General features: G+C 37.7%; 1 protein-coding gene across 2 annotated transcripts in view; it reads left to right on the plus strand.

Moving 5' to 3' along the window:
• Positions 1–515: 515 nt before the first annotated feature.
• Positions 516–20924, plus strand: part of CFAP43 (cilia and flagella associated protein 43) — a 103128-nt gene continuing 82719 nt past the window's right edge. For both annotated transcript variants that reach the window (XM_032880683.1, XM_032880691.1), the window contains exons 1-6: positions 516–626; positions 1996–2249; positions 7204–7300; positions 10048–10215; positions 12587–12737; positions 17852–18011. In XM_032880683.1, the coding sequence (XP_032736574.1) occupies positions 562–626; positions 1996–2249; positions 7204–7300; positions 10048–10215; positions 12587–12737; positions 17852–18011 (895 nt within the window). In that variant the 5' untranslated portion in view covers positions 516–561. The remainder of the gene's footprint in view (positions 627–1995; positions 2250–7203; positions 7301–10047; positions 10216–12586; positions 12738–17851; positions 18012–20924) is intronic.

Consider the following 20924-nt stretch of genomic DNA (forward strand, 5'->3'; position numbering starts at 1 on the left):
CTTGAAGTAGCGGAGGACCGATTGGAGAGTAATAGAGTAATTAATTAAAGGCTTGGAGCTCTAGATTTAGATAACACCCGGCTTTAAGTCCCCTCAACTTCGCAGCCTGGGGCACGTTGCCTCTCTCCACTCCACTTTGCTTATCTGCAGATGGGACTGATGGGTGATTTGAAGCTTAAATGAAATAAGGCCTGCATGTCGCTTGGAACAACGTCTGGCGTGGTCAGCACACAACATTAATCTCCGCTATTGATATTAATATTGTGATTATTTGGCCGAGACTAGGCTTCTAGGGCACCCACTCCGAGGGGCACGCCCCTCGCTTCTCTCACCGCTCTTCCATTGGCTGAGGCGCGGCAGCGCTTCCACCAATCCGCTAGGCTTAAGACGAAGCAGGGCTACGGGACAGAGCCAATGGGAGCAGGGGTTACAGTCTCCTGGATACGATGGTAACGGCGGACGCTTTGCGGGCGCCGCGACTAGACCTCTAAGTAACGGCTTCAGACCCGAGCCGGTCTCGGACTTTTCCTACCCAGGACCTGGCTGAGAGAAACACGGCTCATGTCGCAAGGCCGGGAGCGAGAGGAGAACGTCTACACCACCGCCGGCGCGTCCCTGTCTGTGAGGTGCGGCCGTCCGCCGCCGGGCAACTGACTTGGGTCTCCCGGAAACTTGCATCTGACCTAATCCCCCTCACTACCCTCTTCTTCCTCCTGTTCTTTAGACCTGCTCTCCCCGAAGCTTGGACCTGTTCTTTACCCACCCCCACCCCCCAGTTCTCTCCTGCAGACTGCCTGGGTGACCTCTTGTCTGCATCCCCCGTCCCCCTCTTCAGGGACCACATCCGGCTGTTTGCACACACCTCCCCCCGCCCCACCTTTTCTGCGACCTTCCCCCTCTCTCACTTACCCACAGTTCTCCTCTCCTCATGTCTGCCTCCTCTTTCTGGCTCAGTACTCCATTTCCCCCTGACCTTTCATACATAACCTACCCCCCCACCCCTCACCCCCCGCGCGCGCACACACACACCCATCCTAGCATCCCATCCCAATCATCTTTGGTGATCCCCCCCCACCCAAGGTAGGGCCGTCAATCCCTTAGTCAGTCCCTTCCTTCGAACTACTATCCACTAACTTCGGAGTTATTTGCACTTTTATGGTCTTTGAAAAGCGTAAAGAGCTGCACAAAGCGAGTATTTCTTGGCTTCCACAGCTGAGTTTCATCCAGTAACTTCCACCGGCCCCGGCTCTGCTCTCTAGGCTCTGGAAGTCCCTCACCAGACGAGTGTCCCTTTCTTGCCTTCCCCACCATCTTGAAGCATACATTTAATATTTAAATAAGAGTAGAATCAGACTTTCCTTCCGAAGCATACACCCACCACACATCCCTTCCTTAAGAATGCGTTCCTTTTGTGTCCTAACCTTTTGACTCATGTTGACTTGATTCCGTTTATTTTCTACATTTATGTGTATTTTTAGATCTGAAATAACAGCATACACCCCTCATCTTGGTAAAGAAACAGTTTATCTGCTTGGCTCACAACTACAGAGCAAGCTGCCCCATTCAAAGTTGTTTTTTGTTGTTTTTTTTTTAAGTTATGTTTAAAATCAAAACTAATAGAACAACCTTAGCCTGACACGCTGTTTTCTATTATATCAAGATCTTTTCTCTCTTTCTGTGGTTTTTACTTTTTCAACACCCCAGAAATCCTTCTGAGACTTTCTCAGGTTTGATCAGAGGATTTGCTTCACTGAAAAATTTCTCTGAAGAAGGCTGTGAAGACCTAAGACTAAATTTCTGTAGTGCCTGGATTCAAAGCAGTCTCACAGCCAGCCTATGTGTTCTTTTATCTTAGAGATGGTTTTGGGCAGAAAGTGTGTGGGAATAGAATAGATGTGTTTCAAATATTTTGATGCCTTTTTGTTTACTTTGTTTAAAAAAAAAAAGTATTGGAAATGTATTCTGTTGATGGTGACATTTTTTTTTCCCCCAAAGATGGGTCCAAGGATTCCCTAAGCAGAATGTTCATTTTATCAACAAGAGCACCATCTGCTACCCTTGTGGGAATTTTGTAATATTTATTAATATCGAAACCAAGAAAAAGACTGTACTCCAGTGTATGAATGGAGTTGTGGGTGTCATGGCAACTAACGTTCCTTATGAAGTTGTGGCTTTTTCTGACCGGAGGCTCAAACCTATCATCTACATATACAACTTTCCTGGGTTGACCAGAAGGAACAAATTAAAAGGTAACCTGCAAGACTTTTCATCTGCCATAACTGAAGGATTTTGTTATGTGATGAAATCTGGTTCTCATAAATGAAAGAAGGGTGTTTTATGCTTACTTTTGTTTTTCATAATACACACTTTTAAAGAAGGTATCAGGCTGATCAGAGAGAATTTAACGAAGTGGCTTACAGCCTTGCCACTCAAAGTCTATGGTCTCCTTACCTTCAACATTGGCATCTCCTGGGATGCCTGTTATAAATGCAGAAATGGCTCTCATCCCAGGTCTAGTGAATCAGAATCTGCATTTTAACAAGATTCCCTGGGTGAGGAAGCACGGGGCTAGAAGACTACTACAGCACTAAATGCAGTTTAGTGATTTTTCAGAATACTTTTTTTTCCTTTTCTGATGAGTCATTGAAAATCCAAGTAAACTGATATCATACAGTTCTAAAGTCTCTGAGCCTCAATTTCCTTAGGTGTGGGGATAATGGTAGGATCTACTATTAAGGCTTTGGTGATAAATGAAATTATGTATAAATATATAGGTTACATATATATTTGATATATCAATTATATGTCATGTTGACACATATATAATTGATATGTCAGTGTGACACACACACACATATATGTCAATCATTGTTACCTGCCATTTATTATTATTGACTTATTCATGGATACAGCTGACCCACAATGGGCTACTGCACATACTGGAGTTTCCATCTAATGATTCCCTCATTTAACACCTCACGGGTAGAAAGCTCAGGAGAGCTTGAGGCTGGTCTTGGTTATTTAATAAGCCTTATGGGTCAAATAAGTCTTTGGATTAAGCCAGGGAGTTTACATATAATTTATAACATCTGTGGGGATATTTGTGTTCTCAACATATTAAAACAACTTTTTTTTTAAGATTTTACTTATTTATTTGAGAGAGAAAGCATGAGAGGGGAGAGGTCAGAGGGAGAAGCAGACTCCCTGCTGAGCAGGGAGCCCGATGTGGGACTCGATCCCAGGACTGCAGGATCATGACCTGAGCCGAAGGCAGTTGCTTAACCAACTGAGCCACCCAGGCGCCCCTAAAACAACTTTTAAGGCATATATTCATATGTTCATATGTTGGTAACTGTCCAGATGGACTGTAATTACTCTTCATCTTTAACATTTTGCTTATTTGACTGTAGCCCTGTCCAAGCAATTAAAAGTTAATTCAAGGGGCGCCTGGGTGGCTTGGTGGGTTAAAGCCTCTGCCTTTGGCTAGATCATGATCCCAGGGTCCTGGGATCGAGCCCCACATCAGGTCTCTCTGCTCTGCGAAGAGCCTGCTTCCTCGTCTCTCTCTCTGCCTGCCTCCCTGCCTACTTGTGATCTCTCTCTCTGTCAAATAAGTAAATAAAATCTTTAAAAAAAAAAAAGTTAATTCAAACCAGTAGCCAACACTTTTATTAAATAATGAAACTCTAAAGGTATTCACAATAAAATGATGACTAAGTCATCAAGGATAGCTATTGTTACCACAATTATTTAGTATCAACCTGAACTTTCTAGCCAATGCAATAAAATATGGAACAGAAAAATATAGCTATGGAAAAGGAGATTATGGGTAATGCAACAGTCTATAAGGATTAATAAAAGAATGCTATTGAGATGCTGGTTTCAAAATACCCCCACAAGTAGATAATTTAAATACTTAGAAATGATTCAGGAAGAAATGTGAGTGACCTCAGTGAAGAAAACTACAAAAATATCATTGATTTAAAATATTTAAGTATACACAGATATATTCCTGGATGGAAAGCCTAATATATAATTCTTCACAGAAAATAATTCCTAAGTTTATCATGTTTTAGAGAGCAAGGTGGACTTAAATGATACCGAAGTTCATCTAGAAGAACAAAAAGTAGAGAACAGGAATAGTTGAAAAGAAAATGATGGTAAGACAGGGTCCTTTTAATATTATGCTATAGTGATTAAAAGTGTGGTGTTGGTGCAGAGATCACCACATCAGTGGAAGAGTTGAAGACAGGGCATGGGCTTGAATATATAAAGGCTAAGTATACTCTCCCCTCCTCCCCAAAATAGGTAATATAGATTATTTAACAATTTAACATTGATGTTAAGAAAACTGGGGGCTCTTGGGTGGCTCAGTGGGTTAAGCCTCTGCCTTCAGCTCAGGTCGTGATCTCGGGGTCTTGAGATGGAGCCCCGCATCAGGCTCTCTCTGCTCAGTGGGGAGTCTGCTTCCCCCTCTCTCTCTGCCTGCCTCTTTGCCTACTTGTGATCTCTGTCTGTCAAATAAATAAATAAAATCTTAAAAAAAATATATTCGAGGGGCGCCTGGCTGGCTCAGTCGATGGAACATCAGACTCTTAATCTTGGAGTCATCAGTTCGATTCCCACCGTGGGTGTAGTGATTACTTAAATAAATAAATAAACCTTTAAAAAATTATTTGAACAAAAGTATCAAGTTGGATATTCATGTTATACTGTACATCAAAACATACATCAGACAAAAAAGAGTTCAATATGAACAGCAAACCCATTTGAGAAGCAGAAAGTATGGTAGGACATTGAAATGATTTCAGGATGGGGAAGAACCTTTCAGACAAAGGAAAAAATTAAAAATAGAAAAACTGACTGATTACATGTCAATTTAAAACTTAAGAACATCAAAAATGCCTTGAAAAATTAATGGGCAAAAAATAAACTGAGGAAGATATTTGGGACAAATATGATCAAGTATTTTCAGAGTGTTTATGAAACAATAAGAAAAAAACCAGACATCCCATTAGAGCAATGGAAAAAGTAACTGCCCAAACCACAAAACTACATATCAAAAATATTCTAATATCAAAAAACTAATATCAAAGATATTCTCTCAATATTTACTTAAAAACTTAATGTTTGAGCCAAGATCAAGTTTTTCTGCTTATCAAGATTATGATTTTTTAAAAGATTTTATTTATTTATTTGACAGAGAGAGGGATCACAAGCAGGCAGAGAGGCAGACAGAGAGAGAGGAGGAAGCAGGCTCCCTGCTGAGCAGAGAGCCCGATTCAGGGCAGATCATGACCCAACCTGAAGGCAGAGGCTTTAACCCACTGAGCCACCCAGGTGCCCCAAGATCATGATTTTTGAAAGCTGATTACTGCTAGGCAGAGTGCAGTGAAATTGGTAGCACACTTTCTTGCTGAAGGAGGGAATAATTGTTTTCTTCCAAGTTTTTATTTAAATTCAAGTTAGTTAACATACAGTGTAGTTTGGTTTCAGGAGTAGAATTTAATAATTCATCACTTACATGTAACACCCAGTGCTCATCACAAGTGCCCTCCTTAATACCCATCACCCATTTAGCCCATCCCTCCAAAGTGGGAATAATTGATATGATCTTCCTGGGAAGTAAATATTACGATATTTGACCCAGTTAAACTCAGCTGAGGAGCTAGAATTCAACTTTAAGGAAATCAGAAATATAGTCAAAGATTTGTATGTGCTGGAGTTAATAGCACACTCATAATAGCAAAAGATTAGGAACTTCTACATCTCCAGTAATATGAATATGGTTAAATAAGTTAAAATATCTCATAAAAGAGTATTATATAAACATTATATAAACATTAGAAATCACATTTTTTAAGAATTATTAATGATAAAATGCTCAATATAATGTAAATAGGAGTAACACTGTATGACCCAAGTCTTTTAAATGAATTGTTGTATATAATATTTAATCCATGACTGTTACAGTTATAAAAAGCAACATTTTTTTCAAAGTTATATTTAAAGAAAAAATGTATATTTACAGGTAAACACAGAAGAAAATACCAGAAATTTACCAAATTTCGTAGTGAGATTACAGAGGATATATTTTCTAGTAAAGATTTATTTTTTTATTCAAATACCATGTATTTTTTAGAATTGAAAATAATAAAATAAAAATAATATTTAGTCATGAGATGAAATGTCTATAGAAAGGATAGAAAATTATTCTATTGAGGCCTCTATCCCATAGAAAAATATTTATTTTTGCACTGAATGCTCAATAAATACAAGTTTTCTATGTTGATCAGACTATGCTAAATGAATTCAATAAATGATGAAGTTTAGCATTTTATTACAGTCAGTTAAAGTGAGAAGGGCAAAAAAGCAGGAAACAACCATTAAAAGTACATAGAATAAAAAGAGACACGAATGTCAAAAGACAGACATGGGAGAAGACAGAACTGGTAGCTATGGAACCACACTGAAGAACAGCAGATAGAGGGGAAATCAGATCCTCATACGCAGGAAGACAGAAGCATCCTCACGATGCACATTTTAGACATGCTGTTACTAAGGCTTAAATTTCTGTTTCATGTCTTCAGCTACAGGGACAAATGAGAAAGACCTTTTTATAGCTGTTCCAAGAACTGGAAGATATTGAACAAAGGGCCAGCTGTGGCCCAAGGTATAGAGATCAGGAAGTAAGCTTGGATGATTACAACACCCCAGAGTATTTAAAGTTGTTTGAATAACTTTTCTAATTATAATGTTTCATATATTTATGGAATACATAATTGTTCTTGGGTCATTTCAAATCACACTGGGACTACACAGTACAGTATGCTCAACTTTGATTAAAGTCTAGAGACAGTGACCTCATGGTCTTAATTCATTTTAGTATATTTAAATTTTTTCTTTTTTTTTTTAAATAATCTCTATGCTCACCATGGGTTGAACTCACAACCCCAAGATCAAGAGTCACATGCTGTACTAACTGAGCAAGCTAGGCACCCCAACTCTAATGTCTTTAAAAAAAGAATCTTAACTTTGCTCTTAGTTTTTGTTCATAGTCTTAGAAATCAGGTAGGAGATCTGTTATTCCAAGAGCTAAATGCCTTTGAATTATGTGAAAACCATTAGATAAGGGAAATAAACTGTAAGACTAGTTAATCTGAACACTATAATTAAATCCTTGTAATGGATTTTATATTTTAGGCAATGTTCTTCTAGACTACACTTTACTTTCATTCAGTTACTGTGGCACCTACCTGGCTAGTTACTCCTCTCTCCCAGAATTTGAACTGGCCCTTTGGTAAGTTACAGCATGCTGTAGAATTCCTTTCATTGGATTTCATTTTAGTCTTGTCCTTCTAGGTTGTATTAAAAGACATAGATGTGAAAAATCTGGAACGAGGGAAAAAAGTGGAAGGAATAGAAGTTCTGTTCAGAAGGTTGAATAACGTTGCAACTTTGAGGCATAAAATTTGGCAGGGCAAAAGCTATATGAGAACAAATTATCATCTTTTTGTTGATGTGTTATAATGTTTCCTTTGTTGGGTAAAGAATAATAAAGGCATAAAGTTTCATCTTTCCTTCAAATAAATGGTAGCTTCGAGTGGTTTGCCTGTTTTCTACTAATGATGAAATTAAGCTATATTCTCTATTAGAGCTAAATTGGAAGTAATTGTTTTTAGAGACTTTAGAACAGTTATATGTTCAGAGAGTGGAACATTACACCACATTTGCCAGCTGCATAGGAAATACCTGTGGATAAGACACATCTGTGGTCTTTGCTGGGTCATTTCATAGGGCCAACCTCAAAGCTGTACTCACTCTTCTGTCTATAATATAAACTCCTTTGGGACGGATAGTTTTTCTTTTAAGGGGAAGTACAAACCATTTTGGGAATGATTGAGGATATACTTTACACACCTGCATTTCTTATCCAAAAATATAATAATCTAGGTTCAGAGAACCATATTCAGTTTATGCAGTTTCTTTTCTAAAAAACAGCTTCCTCAAGGTATAACTGACATATTTAAAAACTGCTCATATATAAAGAATATCATTTGGTAAGTTTTGACTTGTGTACACACCCATGAAACCATCACCATAATCAAGATAATAAATATATCTGTCACTCCAAAGTTTCTTTGTGTCCCTTTCTGATCCTTCCTTATTGGCCCTTCCACACAAACCCTTACACCATTCCTGCCCCATACCTCAGCCCCTGACTCCAAGTAGCCATTGTTGTATTTTCTATCACTCTGGATTTGTTTGCATTTTCTGGAATTTTATATGCATGGAGTCATCTATTATGGACTTTTTTTTTTTTTGGTCTGTCTTTTATGCTGCATAATTACTTTCTTCATGAAGCATAATTATTTTGAAATTCTCTTATGCTGCTGTATGTATCAATAGTTCATGCCTTCCTATTCATGGAATGAATATACCACAGTTTATTTACCCACTCACCTATTGATGGGTAGATTAGTTTGCTGGGGCTTTCATTAACAAAGTCTTATAAATTGAATGGACAAAACAACAGAAATTTATTGTCTCACGGTTCTGGAGTCTTGAAGTCTAATATCAAGGTGTAAGCAGAGTTGGTTTCTTCCAAGGGCTATGAGGAAGAATCTGTTGTAGGCCTTTCTCCTTGGCTTGTGAATAACTGTATTCGTGTTCACATGGTGTTTTCCTTGTATATGGGTCAGTCTCCATATTTCCCTTTTCCTTTCTATAAGGATGCTCATCCTACTGGAGTAGGACCACACTAAATGACCTCATTTAACTTAGTAAAGACCCTATTACAGTCCCATTTCTGAGGTACTGAGGGTTAGGACATCAGCATATAAATCTGGGGGGGACACAATTCAACCTATCACAGTACCCGAAGGATGGGTGGGAACCAACCTGTGAAGATAAGGAAGAAGATTCTAAGCAGAGAAAAGGTATGTGCAAATGCCATGAGGTCAGAGAAAAGAAATGGCAGATTTGAAGATTTAATTAAGAGATCATAATGATGGCAACCAGAGATTAGCTTATGAGAGGCAAATACCTAGAAGTTGCAATTGCTGGGTTATAGGGTAGTTCTATTTTTAACTTCCTAAGGAAGCGCCATACTGTTTTTCAGAGTGCCTGCACAAGTTTGCATTCCCACCAACAGTGTAAGAGGGTTCCCCTTTCTCCACATCCTCACCAACACCTGTTTCCTGAGTTGTTATTTTTAGCCATTCTGACCAGCGTGAAGTGGTATCTCATTGTGCTTTTGATTTATATTTCCCTGATGCTGAGTGATGTTGAGCATGTTTTCATGTGTTTGTTGGTTATTTGTGTGTTTTCTCTGAAGAAATATCTGTTCATGTCTTCTGCCCATTTCTTGATTGAATTATTTGTTCTTTGGGTGTTGAGTTTGATAAATTCTTTATAGGTCATGGATACTAGCCCTTTACCTGATAAGACATTTGCAAATATCTTCCCTCATCCTCTCAGTTGTCTTTGGTTTTGTCAACTGTTTCCTTTGCTGTGGAAAAGCTTTTTATCTTGATGTAGTTCTAATAGTTCATCTTTGCCTTTGTTTCCCTTGCCTTTGGAGACATGTCTAGCGAGAAGTTTCTGTGGCCAAGGTCAAAGAGATTGCTGCCTGTGTTCTCCTGTGGGATTTTGAAGGATTCCTGTCTCACATTTAGGTCTTCCATCCATTTTGAGTCTATTTTTATGTATGGTGTAAGGAAATGGTTCAGGTTCATTCTTTTGCATGTGGCTATCCAATTTTCCCAACACCATTTGTTGAAGAGACTGTCTTTTCCCATTGGATAGTCTTTCCTACTTTGTCAAAGATTAGTTGAGACAAAGTAATATTTTTAAAACACATAGATATTTTGCTTTCTTAGGTACAGTATAATGATAAGCATAATCATTAATAAATTTTATATTTAACACCATGGATTAAATAAATTATATTGTGAATTAAGATTGTTTTCAAATAATTAGATAAATGTTCTCAAGATGTGAAATTCAAATGAATTATTTTTTTACAAAACAACATTTCCCTCTAAGGAACTGGGAAGCAGGTGTCATTTTGTGCAAGAAGTCACAACCTGGTGTGGATGTAAGCCAGATGACTTTTAACCCTATGAACTGGCGCCAGCTGTGCTTATCAAGTCCAAGTGCAGTGACTGTGTGGACCATTGAAAGATGTAACGAGGAGCATCATCTCAAAGCGAAGTAAGAGACTTAGTTATTACAGAGCAAAGTGGAGATCTTAGTTTGCTTTCATGTAATGTTATTGCATCAATTCGATGAATTAACTGGCTTTATATGTACATATTAAACATCTTAAGTTATAACATCTTTCTACATATATAATTATGGAGTGGTTGTTTGCTTTTTGCAAGGATTCTTTATGACTTGATTTCTTAATGAGTTTCTTTGGAATCTCAAGGCATTCTCAAGCTTTTCCCAACCTGGTTTAATTTGCCAGAATTTTATTCACTTTCGGTATTTCAAAACATGCCTATTTATAAAAAGGCCAGTTATGAATTTTGATCCTATTACTTTGATGCCCAATTGTAATCTCAAAAATAAACTTTTAGATAAGAAAAGCATATATTATTCCTTCAGTCACATAATCTATAAACAGAGGGTAGTTGCATATGGTGGAGTCCTGGGAGTTACCTGTTTAAATAGCACTGGGTCAAAAAGAAAATTTATGACCAGTGCCATGGTGATTGATGATAATGGTGTGTTTGTTAAGGAGAGTTCAAAGACTCAAGGTGCCTCTAAACTTACTATTCCCAATGTATTCCACCATGTTAAAGACTAAGTTGATAATTGGATATGTATTTTCTTGAAATTGCAATTTTTGAAAAGTTGCCTTCTTAAGAAAAATGTAAAGTTGTTTAACTGGAGAGCCCTAAAAAAGACACGTCTTTGTGTTCAGTACTCTTTGTGTCTCAATTTCTTTTTTATAAGAACCCAGCGAGTAGTCAAATCTGTCTCTAGGCAGAGACACTGATAAAATGGGCAATGTCTCTATCATATCCTTGCCAGGTGGGCAAATAATTTATCTTGGCATTCTCTCCTTTTGCTTGCAACTGAAGTGAGAGGCAAAGTGGATTGTCCTTGTTCAAAAAGCAAGCAGGATTAGAAAACACTCAAGCCTTAATTTGAATAATAGATACTGTTTTTACATGATTATTTTTCAAAATTATTTTTCATACATAAGATATAACCAAAGAAATTTTTAATTGAATGCATAAAGCCATGAATTTTTCAAACACCCCTTTATAACCATATTATGAGTTAAAAGTAGACATATGGTAGATTTGAAAATGGATTTTTTTTTTTTTTTTAAGACTTGTTTATTTGTTTGAGAGAGATAGGGAGATAGAATGGGGAGGTAGGCAGAAGAAGAGTGTCTTAAGCAGACTCCACACTGAGCACAGCGCCAGACTCAGGGCTCGATCTCTCAACCCTGAGACCAGGACCTGTGCCAAAACCAAGAGTTGGATGCTTAACTGCACCATCCAGGTGGCCCAGAAAATGAATTCTTGATAACAGAAGTTGCAAAGGTAGCTGAATACAACCTACATATATAGATGATCTTTGACTTAGGATGGTTCCACTTAAGATTTTTCGACTTTAGGGTGATGCCAAAGTGATGCACATTCAGTAGAAACTGTCCTTCAAATTTTGAATTTTGACCTTTTCCCAGGCTAAAGATATGTGTTACAGTACTCTCTGGTGATGCTGAGCGGTGGCCGCCACAGCTTCCAGTCAGCCACACGGTCAGGAGGGTAAACAGCCTACACACTGACGACCATTCTCTACCTTCATTATAGTGTTCAATCAGTTACTTGAGGGGGTCACCACTTTATAATAAAATAGGCTTTGTGTTAGATGATTTTGCCCAACTGTGAGTCGGCAACTAAAGTGGTTTGCCAAGTAAGGTAAGTGTTCTGAGCACATTTACGACAGGCCAGGCTAAGCCATGATGTTCATGTTTAGTAGATTAGGGGTATTAAATGCAATTTGACTTAGGATATTTTCAACTTATGTTGGGTTTATTGGGACATAACCCCATCATAAACCTAGGAAGATCTATATGTTTATTTTGGCTCACATTGATTTTTATTTGAACTAATTGCAAATTTTAATATTTGAGAGATTTCTCATGAATATCCAGATTATGATAGTTTCTTGAAATTTTGGAACCAGAATTCTCAACAAACCCTCTTAGTTGGAACTGAGTGGTACTTATACCACCTTTAGGAGGGAACGTACTTTCCCATTTGCCACAGTCTCCCACCTGGCCACAGCTCATTTGCCTGGTCCTGCCAGTGTTCAAATGTATAATTCCTGCTTTAGATTTTAACTTTGAAAATTTTGGAAAATTCCTATGTACTTAATTTATAACTGCACTATTGTCCTTTTGTGATAAATATTTTTTATATCTATTCTTTGGTGTTTATCTGGTTTGTTTGCTTGTTTTTAATAAGTTTTAATACCTCCCCACCTTGTTTATCACCAATATGTAGTAGTTACATCAGTGACTTGTTTTTGTTAATCTGATTATTCTGATTTCTCTTTTTTAAAGGTCAGTAAAACTTCCTATGGAAGATGGGTCATTTTGTAATGAAACCGATGTAATTTTCCCCACCTCATTGCCCAAGGATCTTATCTATGGACCTGTGCTCCCACTGTCAGCCATTGCTGGGCTAGTAGGAGAAGAGGCAGAAACTTTCAGGGTAATTACCTGGCACCTCTTCCTGTTTGCTTATTTGATTCTCATAACCATCCCATGAGACATGCAGGATAGAGAGGATCATCCTGGTTTTCAATACAGATTAGCCCTGGCGATGATAAGAAATGAGGGCTTTGAAGTTTTGAGTTTGGTTAACTGGAAGAATGGCACTGATAACAGAAAGAAGGGGCCCAGACCTGATTTCAGTTTTAGACATATTGAATTTGGGGTGCTGGGAGGGCATCCAGGTATAGATGCCAGGTAGAAATTGGGCAAGCAGACCTATTGCTGGGATGGAGAAGGTAGGACTGGAGACTCTGATGCCAGCAGAATCATTACCACAGAAGGGTTAGTGGAGCACTGGAGTGGGAGAGGGATGATAGAAAAAAGAGTAAGGGTGTCAGGGGAGAAAGCCAGAGAGGAAACTGATTTGCCAAGAATCGAGAGTTAGAAGACAGCTCTGACAAGGAACACACAAGTAGGAAACAATCCAGGAGAGAAGAATACCTTGGAAAATAGGGGAAGAAAGTTTCAGTGGGAGTTTATTAACAGCTATTTACTCATTCATTCAACATATTTATCAAGATTTAAAGGACAAGGAAGCTCAGGGCTACAAACAGGTCAAGAGTGGTCAGGCAGAGGGTGCTGTATGTGCAAAGGCCCTGAGGGAAAGAAAATAAATCTGTAGGTTTGAGGAGCTAAGAAAACCTGTGGGGGCTGCAGCAAAGTAAATGAGGTGGAGTGGGGTGCAGGTGCAGGGCAAGGGGTAGGCAGGGAGCAGAGATAGCACATGAAGGTCCTTTGGGAAACAGGAGCTTGATTCTGCTAAGCCTCTTGAACTTATGTTACACTAATATTTGTGTTAAAACTCTAAGCCAAGGATAAAGGAAGTAGAAGCTCCCAAATATTTTGGCCACTGAAGAGAATTAAGCCATAAATGTTAAAAATAACTCAGTGTTGTAATTAATTTGTTTAAAATTTCTGAGAGGCAAGAGATTAGGTTGTGTATGCTCTTAGTATTTCCTCTAAAGCTCTAAAGGATGATCATTGTTCACTTTTTTAATACAGAAAATGACTGATTCCTTTTAATAGCACAAATTGCAGCCTTAGAAATACAACCAAACTCAGCCACAATGGGGCAGCAAAGTGAATACAAATAGATCAGCCATCAAGGTTTACAACTTGAAAAAAATGCTTCTATGTTTCGTATTTGATGCCTAGGAACCCACATTTTCAACTATCTAAAATCTTTTCTTCTGCTATAAATTTCTGTAGGCGCCCTCATCTTTCACATTTTGCACAACAGGATGAACCCCACCTAAAATATGTAAAATTCAGTCATCCGTCTTTGTCATTTGAAAAATGCTATGAAATGCCTTTCTTAAATACTTAAATGTAGAGTAACCATTTTTTAAATGCTCATAATAAACAGACATCTTTGTTTCCTAGGATTTTTGGTACTCAGTGCATTTTAACCTTTTTCTGAAAACAGAAATTTAATGCTAAAGTTCTACATTTTAAATTAACATGGGGAATGTTAATAAAGGCATATAGTTTACATTTACATTAGAAATTAATTTTTCCAATATTTATTTTTCACCTTGTAGATAAGTAAGGTGAGAAAAATGGCTAAAATACTGATTAGTGTCTGTACAGTTAGTGAAAGCATAACCAAAAATAGATCTCAAATGTCTTGATTCTGTTCCTTTGAATGACATTTCTTGTGACCTGGGTATCAATGAATGGCAAAGAAATCAGTAATAAACTAATGCATATAAGAGTCTTAAAAATTGACAGGCTGTGTACTTTCACAAGATTACAAACATTAAATACTCCCATTATGTCTCTCTTAGCTAACACTATAAAGGCACATTATACGCCTTTAAATAGGCCTGCATCACATTATACAACTTATTTAAGGCAAGAGAAACAGTATCTAGCGGTAGCATGGGGGAAATCAAAGGCAGATGTTATCTGGGGAAAAACTAGATCCAAGATAATGAATTTGATCTCAAGTGTACTGTTTTCTTTTTCCATCTACCTTTTTGTTTTTTAACAGAAATCACTAAATAGGAATTTCTTTTATAAACTGGAATATGCTGAAACATATTTGGATACTTACATTTTTTAAAGCAATAATATTAAATTGGATTCTAATTTTTCATGTTCAGTCTTCAAGTGATCAAAATGTTTGATTTATGAGTCCAGAGAGCTAAGCAAGGTGGTGTTATCAACAAATATGTTTAAATACTCTTGGCACATTTTTCTTTTAAAAGTTTTAGAATTTTTAGAATTAAAAATTATTGTTTCTGCTCATGTAATCCATATTGTATCACTTTCATTTTTAAATAGCCCAGAACATATTTATTGATGAAAGAGAGTAATAGAAAGATAAGCCCATGTTTATCTTAAAGTAAGAAAAGTCAAACATAATACCAGTTTAACATTATATAGCCAGAAAAGTCCAAATTTTAAATCTTCACCTTCTGTTGCATACACATAGGTCCACTGGTGTGAGAACCAGATATGTGTGTTTTTAAAAAGATTTTTGAATCTGTTGCCATAATGTAAGAATCTGTCCCCTTGTGATATATAGTCTAAGGTTAGATATCATCAAGACAACCCAAGAAACTTTTAAATAATGGCATCCAGTGAGTAACTTCCCTGTGAGTCAAATCTCAATTAGATATCACAAAAATGTTATTAATCAGCAGTAGTTAAATCCTCTTGGGTTGTTTTACCCCCCTTTCTTGGCCCATAGGGTGGCCAGATTATTAATCAAGAATTTGTTTTCTAACAATCCAAGACTACCAGGGCGTGAAGTATGTCAATCATTGACCAAAGTCAATATATCCTTTAAAAGAATTATCATGCGATGGCTGCTGTGTATGATTTTTGCCTTAGTCATATTTCAGGGTCCATTCCAAATGGTAATTCTCTCTCCACCCTTCCTTCACTCCACCAAGAACCAAGTGCTTTCTCATCAATGCTCCAATAATATTTAACACCCCTCTGCTATGATCTACCATGTTTTCTGATTCTGATATTTGTTCATACTTCTTCTTCCCTCAACAAGTGATTATCCTATTGAGAAGAGGGATTGCTTAAGACTTAGCACAATGCCTGATATATAACCAACATCCAATAAATATTTGTTTAAATATCAGTTACATAACAAGTTTATATTTGCTGAGAATCTAGTAGAAATGGTTACTTTGGCAGCACCATACCTGCTTTACCTTGAATCTACAAACCAGTCCTAAATGAATAGTATATAATACATTATTCAAATAATTATTTATTAGAAAGATGGCTTGCATATATTGAGGAGTTTTTAATGGAAAAATGACTGTTTATATAGATTTGCAGTATTTCCCAACTTCTGGTTTATTTTTCTCCATAGTGATTTTCAGCATATGATCTTCTATATATTTAACTTCTTTTTTTTTTTAAGATTTTATTTATTTATTTGACAGAGACACAGGGAGAGAGGGAACACAAGCACGGGGAGTAGGAGAGGGAGAAGCAGGCTCCTTACAGATCAGGGGCTGGATGCAGGGCTCGATCCCAGGACCCTGGTTCATGACCTGAGCTGAAGGTTGATGCTTAATGACTGAGCCACTCAGGCACCCCTATATTTAACTTCTTAACTTATTTTTATTCTGTTTGCTCTCACCAGGATGTAAGCCCCATAAGGGCAGGGATCTTTTTTTTTTTTTATCTGTTTTGTTCACTGCTACATCCCTGTGCCTAGAACAGTCCCTAGAATGTAGTAAGTGTCCAATAAGTATTTGTTAGGTGAATGAAAAGGTCAACAAAAGAATGCAATAAACATGGACCTCACAGGGAACTTAAAAATTCTGTTAATTTGGCCAATAGCTTATTAAAGATGTTCTCTGTTCCAGTGGGTGTAAGGATCCTAAAGAAAGCAAAGCATTATGTCATAGCTAATGTAATTCGAAATAATGCTATAGCATAACAAAAAGCTCAGATGGTTCTAAATGCTATGCTCTCAATATAAAATAAGTAAACTAGTACATCTGACTTGTTTAACTAAAAAGGAAGAAGTGCTATTATTATGATATTCTGAATTCAGAATTTCAATCAATGCTGTGGGGAGCAAATGCCCTAAAAAGCTGCCACAGCTGCCTTTGACCTCCAGGAAGGAGAACAGGTAGGCCTATACTTAAAAGGAGACCTGCTCCATGCTGACAAAAGGGGGTCCTCCCCTGCAAGACATGAGTATTTCAGGCTGCAGGCGACGTACCACTGAAGTATTACAGTCTAAGGCTGAGATCAACAAACCATGACAGGCTTTTGTTTGGCCCCAAGCTAAGAATGTTCTTGTACACTTTTTACAGAGATGTTTAAATATATAATAGGGTTATGTGACAGAGACCTATGTGGTCCACAAAGCCTAAGATATTCACTGCCTTTTCCTTTACAGGAAAAGTTTGCTTTAGATCCTTGTCCATGTTATTTTTACTCCCCAAAGCCAACTTCTTTGAGGTACATTGCATAGATTTTGTGCATTTCACTTTGAGTTTTCCATGATATCAAAATCACAGAGGATGTTTCATGAACCCCGTTAGAAGGGCCACCAGAATCAGGCGAGTGTCCTCTTCTCATTTCCCATAAAAGCTAACTAACCAAAGGATCTAGTACCTCTCCATAACCTCTCCATATTCACTCAAGAAAAATCATATCCACCCCCTCCCACTGCCACACAGAATCAGGAGGGTGAAATGTTGACAAAAATCTTCCTCAAAAAGGGTGATTTTAGCTAGACAATGACTTCCTTAGATTCAAGATACCAAAAAACTCTACCAAGAAACATTGTAGATGTTGCTACTCAGAATTTTCATGAAAATCTGTGACACTAGAACTCCAAATGTGCTGACAACACTATCTCATATATTCTTACTGAGTTAAAATATAGAGAGATAAATGGAGCAAGGAAGGATAAGCTCACTTAGATCTTGGCAAATGGCAGGACCAATGAATGTATATAGGTCCATATTCATTTGTTTCTTTTTGGAAGTTATTCTCGTTGGTATTTCTCTGGCTCTTAAACCATGCATGCTGTCTTAACACAAGGTTTCTTATCTTTCTCTGAAGCCTAAAGATGATCTATATCCTTTGCTTCACCCATCTATGCATTGCTGGACTCCAACAAGTGACATATATGTTGGCTGTGAAGAGGGTCATCTTTTAATGATTAATGGAGAAACCTTGAAGGTGACTTTACTTAATAAGATAGAAGACACAGTACCAAAGGGTGAGAAACTGCTTTACTTCATTATTCCTAGAAGTGTAGCCACTGGTGATCGTTCTGCATTTGAAGATGGCTCTTTGTTCCCTATTTTTCTCCTTCTTAGAGCCATCTTTGATTCTTTCTTTCCTCTATCCCACAGTTCATTACCAAGTCCTGTGGCTGTTCCTCATAGCTAGTGTTTATTGACTGTTCTATGCTCTAGGCATTCTGCTGTACTCTGTATGTATATTTCATGTAATCCTCAAAACACTTTATAGAGAGATATGTTTTCATTTCCATGAGACAGGTGAAAAAAATGGATGCACTGAGAGAATAAGAAAAATGCCCAAATTCACATAACTAGTAAACTGTAAAGCTGACTCCTAAACCCAGGCAGTAAGACTTCAGAGTCCGAGTTCTTAGCTCCTATGCTGTTTCATTTCCCATCCATAAGCCTGTTCTGTTTAGTCGGCAAATTATGCCCTTTCCTGCCCTCCATCTTTCTCAGGGCCTTTTTTCACAATGACTTTTTTTTAACTGCCATCTTGAAAATTACCTCTCTATTCCTTGGTTAGAAACATGGTTAGAGTTTGATCTATTCTCCTTAGATCTGGTGTCCATTCCTGGTCCCATCAGCTGTGGCCAGGGTTGGGCCTTAGTCACAGAAGCTAATGTCCCCTCAGTAGGGCTTAGGTGTAGACCTTTTGAGAAGGAAACCTTGCAGGGCGAGCTCCCCATTCTGTCCAATGCCCTCTCCATTCCGGTTCCTTTATTATTTCATAATTTGATTTCTGCACCAACCTTAGGACTGACTTCATTGGCCTTAATCTATAGCTAACCCAAAACAGGCATCTCATCCTTGCCAAAGTGTACTTCTTAAAGACCATTTCAACATGCAATTCAAGGAGTGCTCTGCCTTGATTCCAAGCCCTCTCTAATTTGTTCCTACCTGCTCCATTCATATTCTTTCTACTCCCCAGGATGAGTTTTCTGATCTAGCCAGTCATTTCTTCTTGTCATTTCACAGACCTGCCTCCTAGCTCACTCCCTTGCCAGTTTTCTCTCTGAATCCTTATGCTTCTACCTCAATGCCACCTCCTACAGCAAGTTTTCTCCAGGACAGTGCCCCTCATCTACTCCTGCTCCCATTCCCTGGTTCTGACTTCAATGGGGCCATTAGGTTTGACTTTCCTGCCCCCGCCATGGCTTCACTTTACTGTCACTTGTACCCCCCAGGCTAAGTTCTCTCTAATCTTGCATCCACAGTGCCATCCTAACCTTAGGGCAAATTTCAGTGCCCCTGTGTGGGATTCCATTAGACTCACTTCCTTCTTATGGCCTCAGCCTGTGCTGTCACAATTTCCTGTGTGCATGTCTGTCTTTCCAACTAGGTATTAATTCTTTGAAGTTAAGAACTGTCTTACTTTTATACATTGGGCTCCACAGTTTAATCCCAGAGACTGCTACAGAGTAAATTAGTGCCTATATGTCTTTTGTAAAATGAATTCTAAAGCAACGTTTCTCATTTTCAAGCTGCTGCCACATCTGTAATATATTATATACAATTTAGGACTTATTCATGTATAGTCTTATATTGTTTACTATTTCCTTCTTCTATACTATTCCTAATAATTTTCATGGTACATTATAAATGCTTCAGTGTAATTATTTTTCTAACCTCTACAATGTGGAAGACACTAATCAAGGTTCCTCAGAGGTGCCATGAATGGCAAATACGTGATCTTCTCATTTTCACCCTTGAGGGATTTATTTTTATTAAAGAGAATTAAACAAGTAGATAATTATAGCCATTTTATTCATTTTATTCAAGGGAAACGGAACAAAGTTCTGTGGGAATTCAAATGAGGGAAACAGGCCTGGTTAAGTCATTTTGAAGATGGCATTTGAAATGGCCCTTGCAGGATAGGTTCACAGGCAGATGAGGGTAGGTAGAGTTTCAGTCAATGGTGTCTGAAGAGACAAGAAAAACTGGGGAAGGTTGAGACACAAGTGTCCAGTCTGTCTGGAGCATTGAGTGTTACATAGGGTAGTGGGAAACAAAGGGACATATATACCATGTCTGACCTTGAATGTCCAGCTCAGATGTTTATACTCAATTCAGCTGTCAGTGGGCAGACATAAAAAAACTCCTGAATGGACTTGTACCCCAAATGGAATTGTGTATGGGCAGATTAGTTTAGCCATCATTCAAGAAAGGATGACCCTAGAAGCAGGTGGCTATAAGCATCAGGCACCTAGACTAGGCCTTGAGTCATATAACCTGGACTCTAGTGGTACTTGGATTGGAAAGGAAGGAACTTCTGGGAGGTAAATAGTCTTTGAAGGAAAGGACAGTATGCTTCTGAGCATCTGGCAAAATGCCAAGCACGTAGTATATAGTAAGCAAATAATTTGACGGATGCTCTCTGAGCTTTTGATCTTATTATAGTTCTTATGGTTTTTCTACATAAAAGTTATTACACTTTTGTTCTTTTTCCCCAAGGACAGTATTTTATTAATAATGATTATTCTTGTAGAACATTTTTTCTTTTTACTTTCTTTTTATCCATTTTTATTTATTTACTGAGGTTGGAATTTACATACATAAAATGTATAAATCTTAAGTATGCAGCTTGACAACAAGTTAGGTTTGGTTTAATTTATTTTTTCCTGGCATCTTAAAATCTCTGACAATGCTTTCTTAAAATAAGAAAATATATTAGCTCCATAATTCTGTAATGTTAGTTACATGGATCTGATGATACAGAACTTTAAAAAACTCATGTGATTTACATTAGTAATCAATACCGAACAGATTTATTATTCCTTGTTTGGAAGGCATGATAGCACATATTCTTTTTTTTTTTTTTTTGATAGCACATATTCTGATAGGAAGTTGATTTTTGGAAAGTGTTACAAAGAAATGAATAGTCCTAG

Source organism: Lontra canadensis, unplaced genomic scaffold, assembly GCF_010015895.1.
Source record: "Lontra canadensis isolate GAN:19392208 unplaced genomic scaffold, GSC_riverotter_1.0 scaffold3, whole genome shotgun sequence".
In the NCBI taxonomy this organism is placed as follows: Eukaryota; Metazoa; Chordata; class Mammalia; order Carnivora; family Mustelidae; genus Lontra; species Lontra canadensis.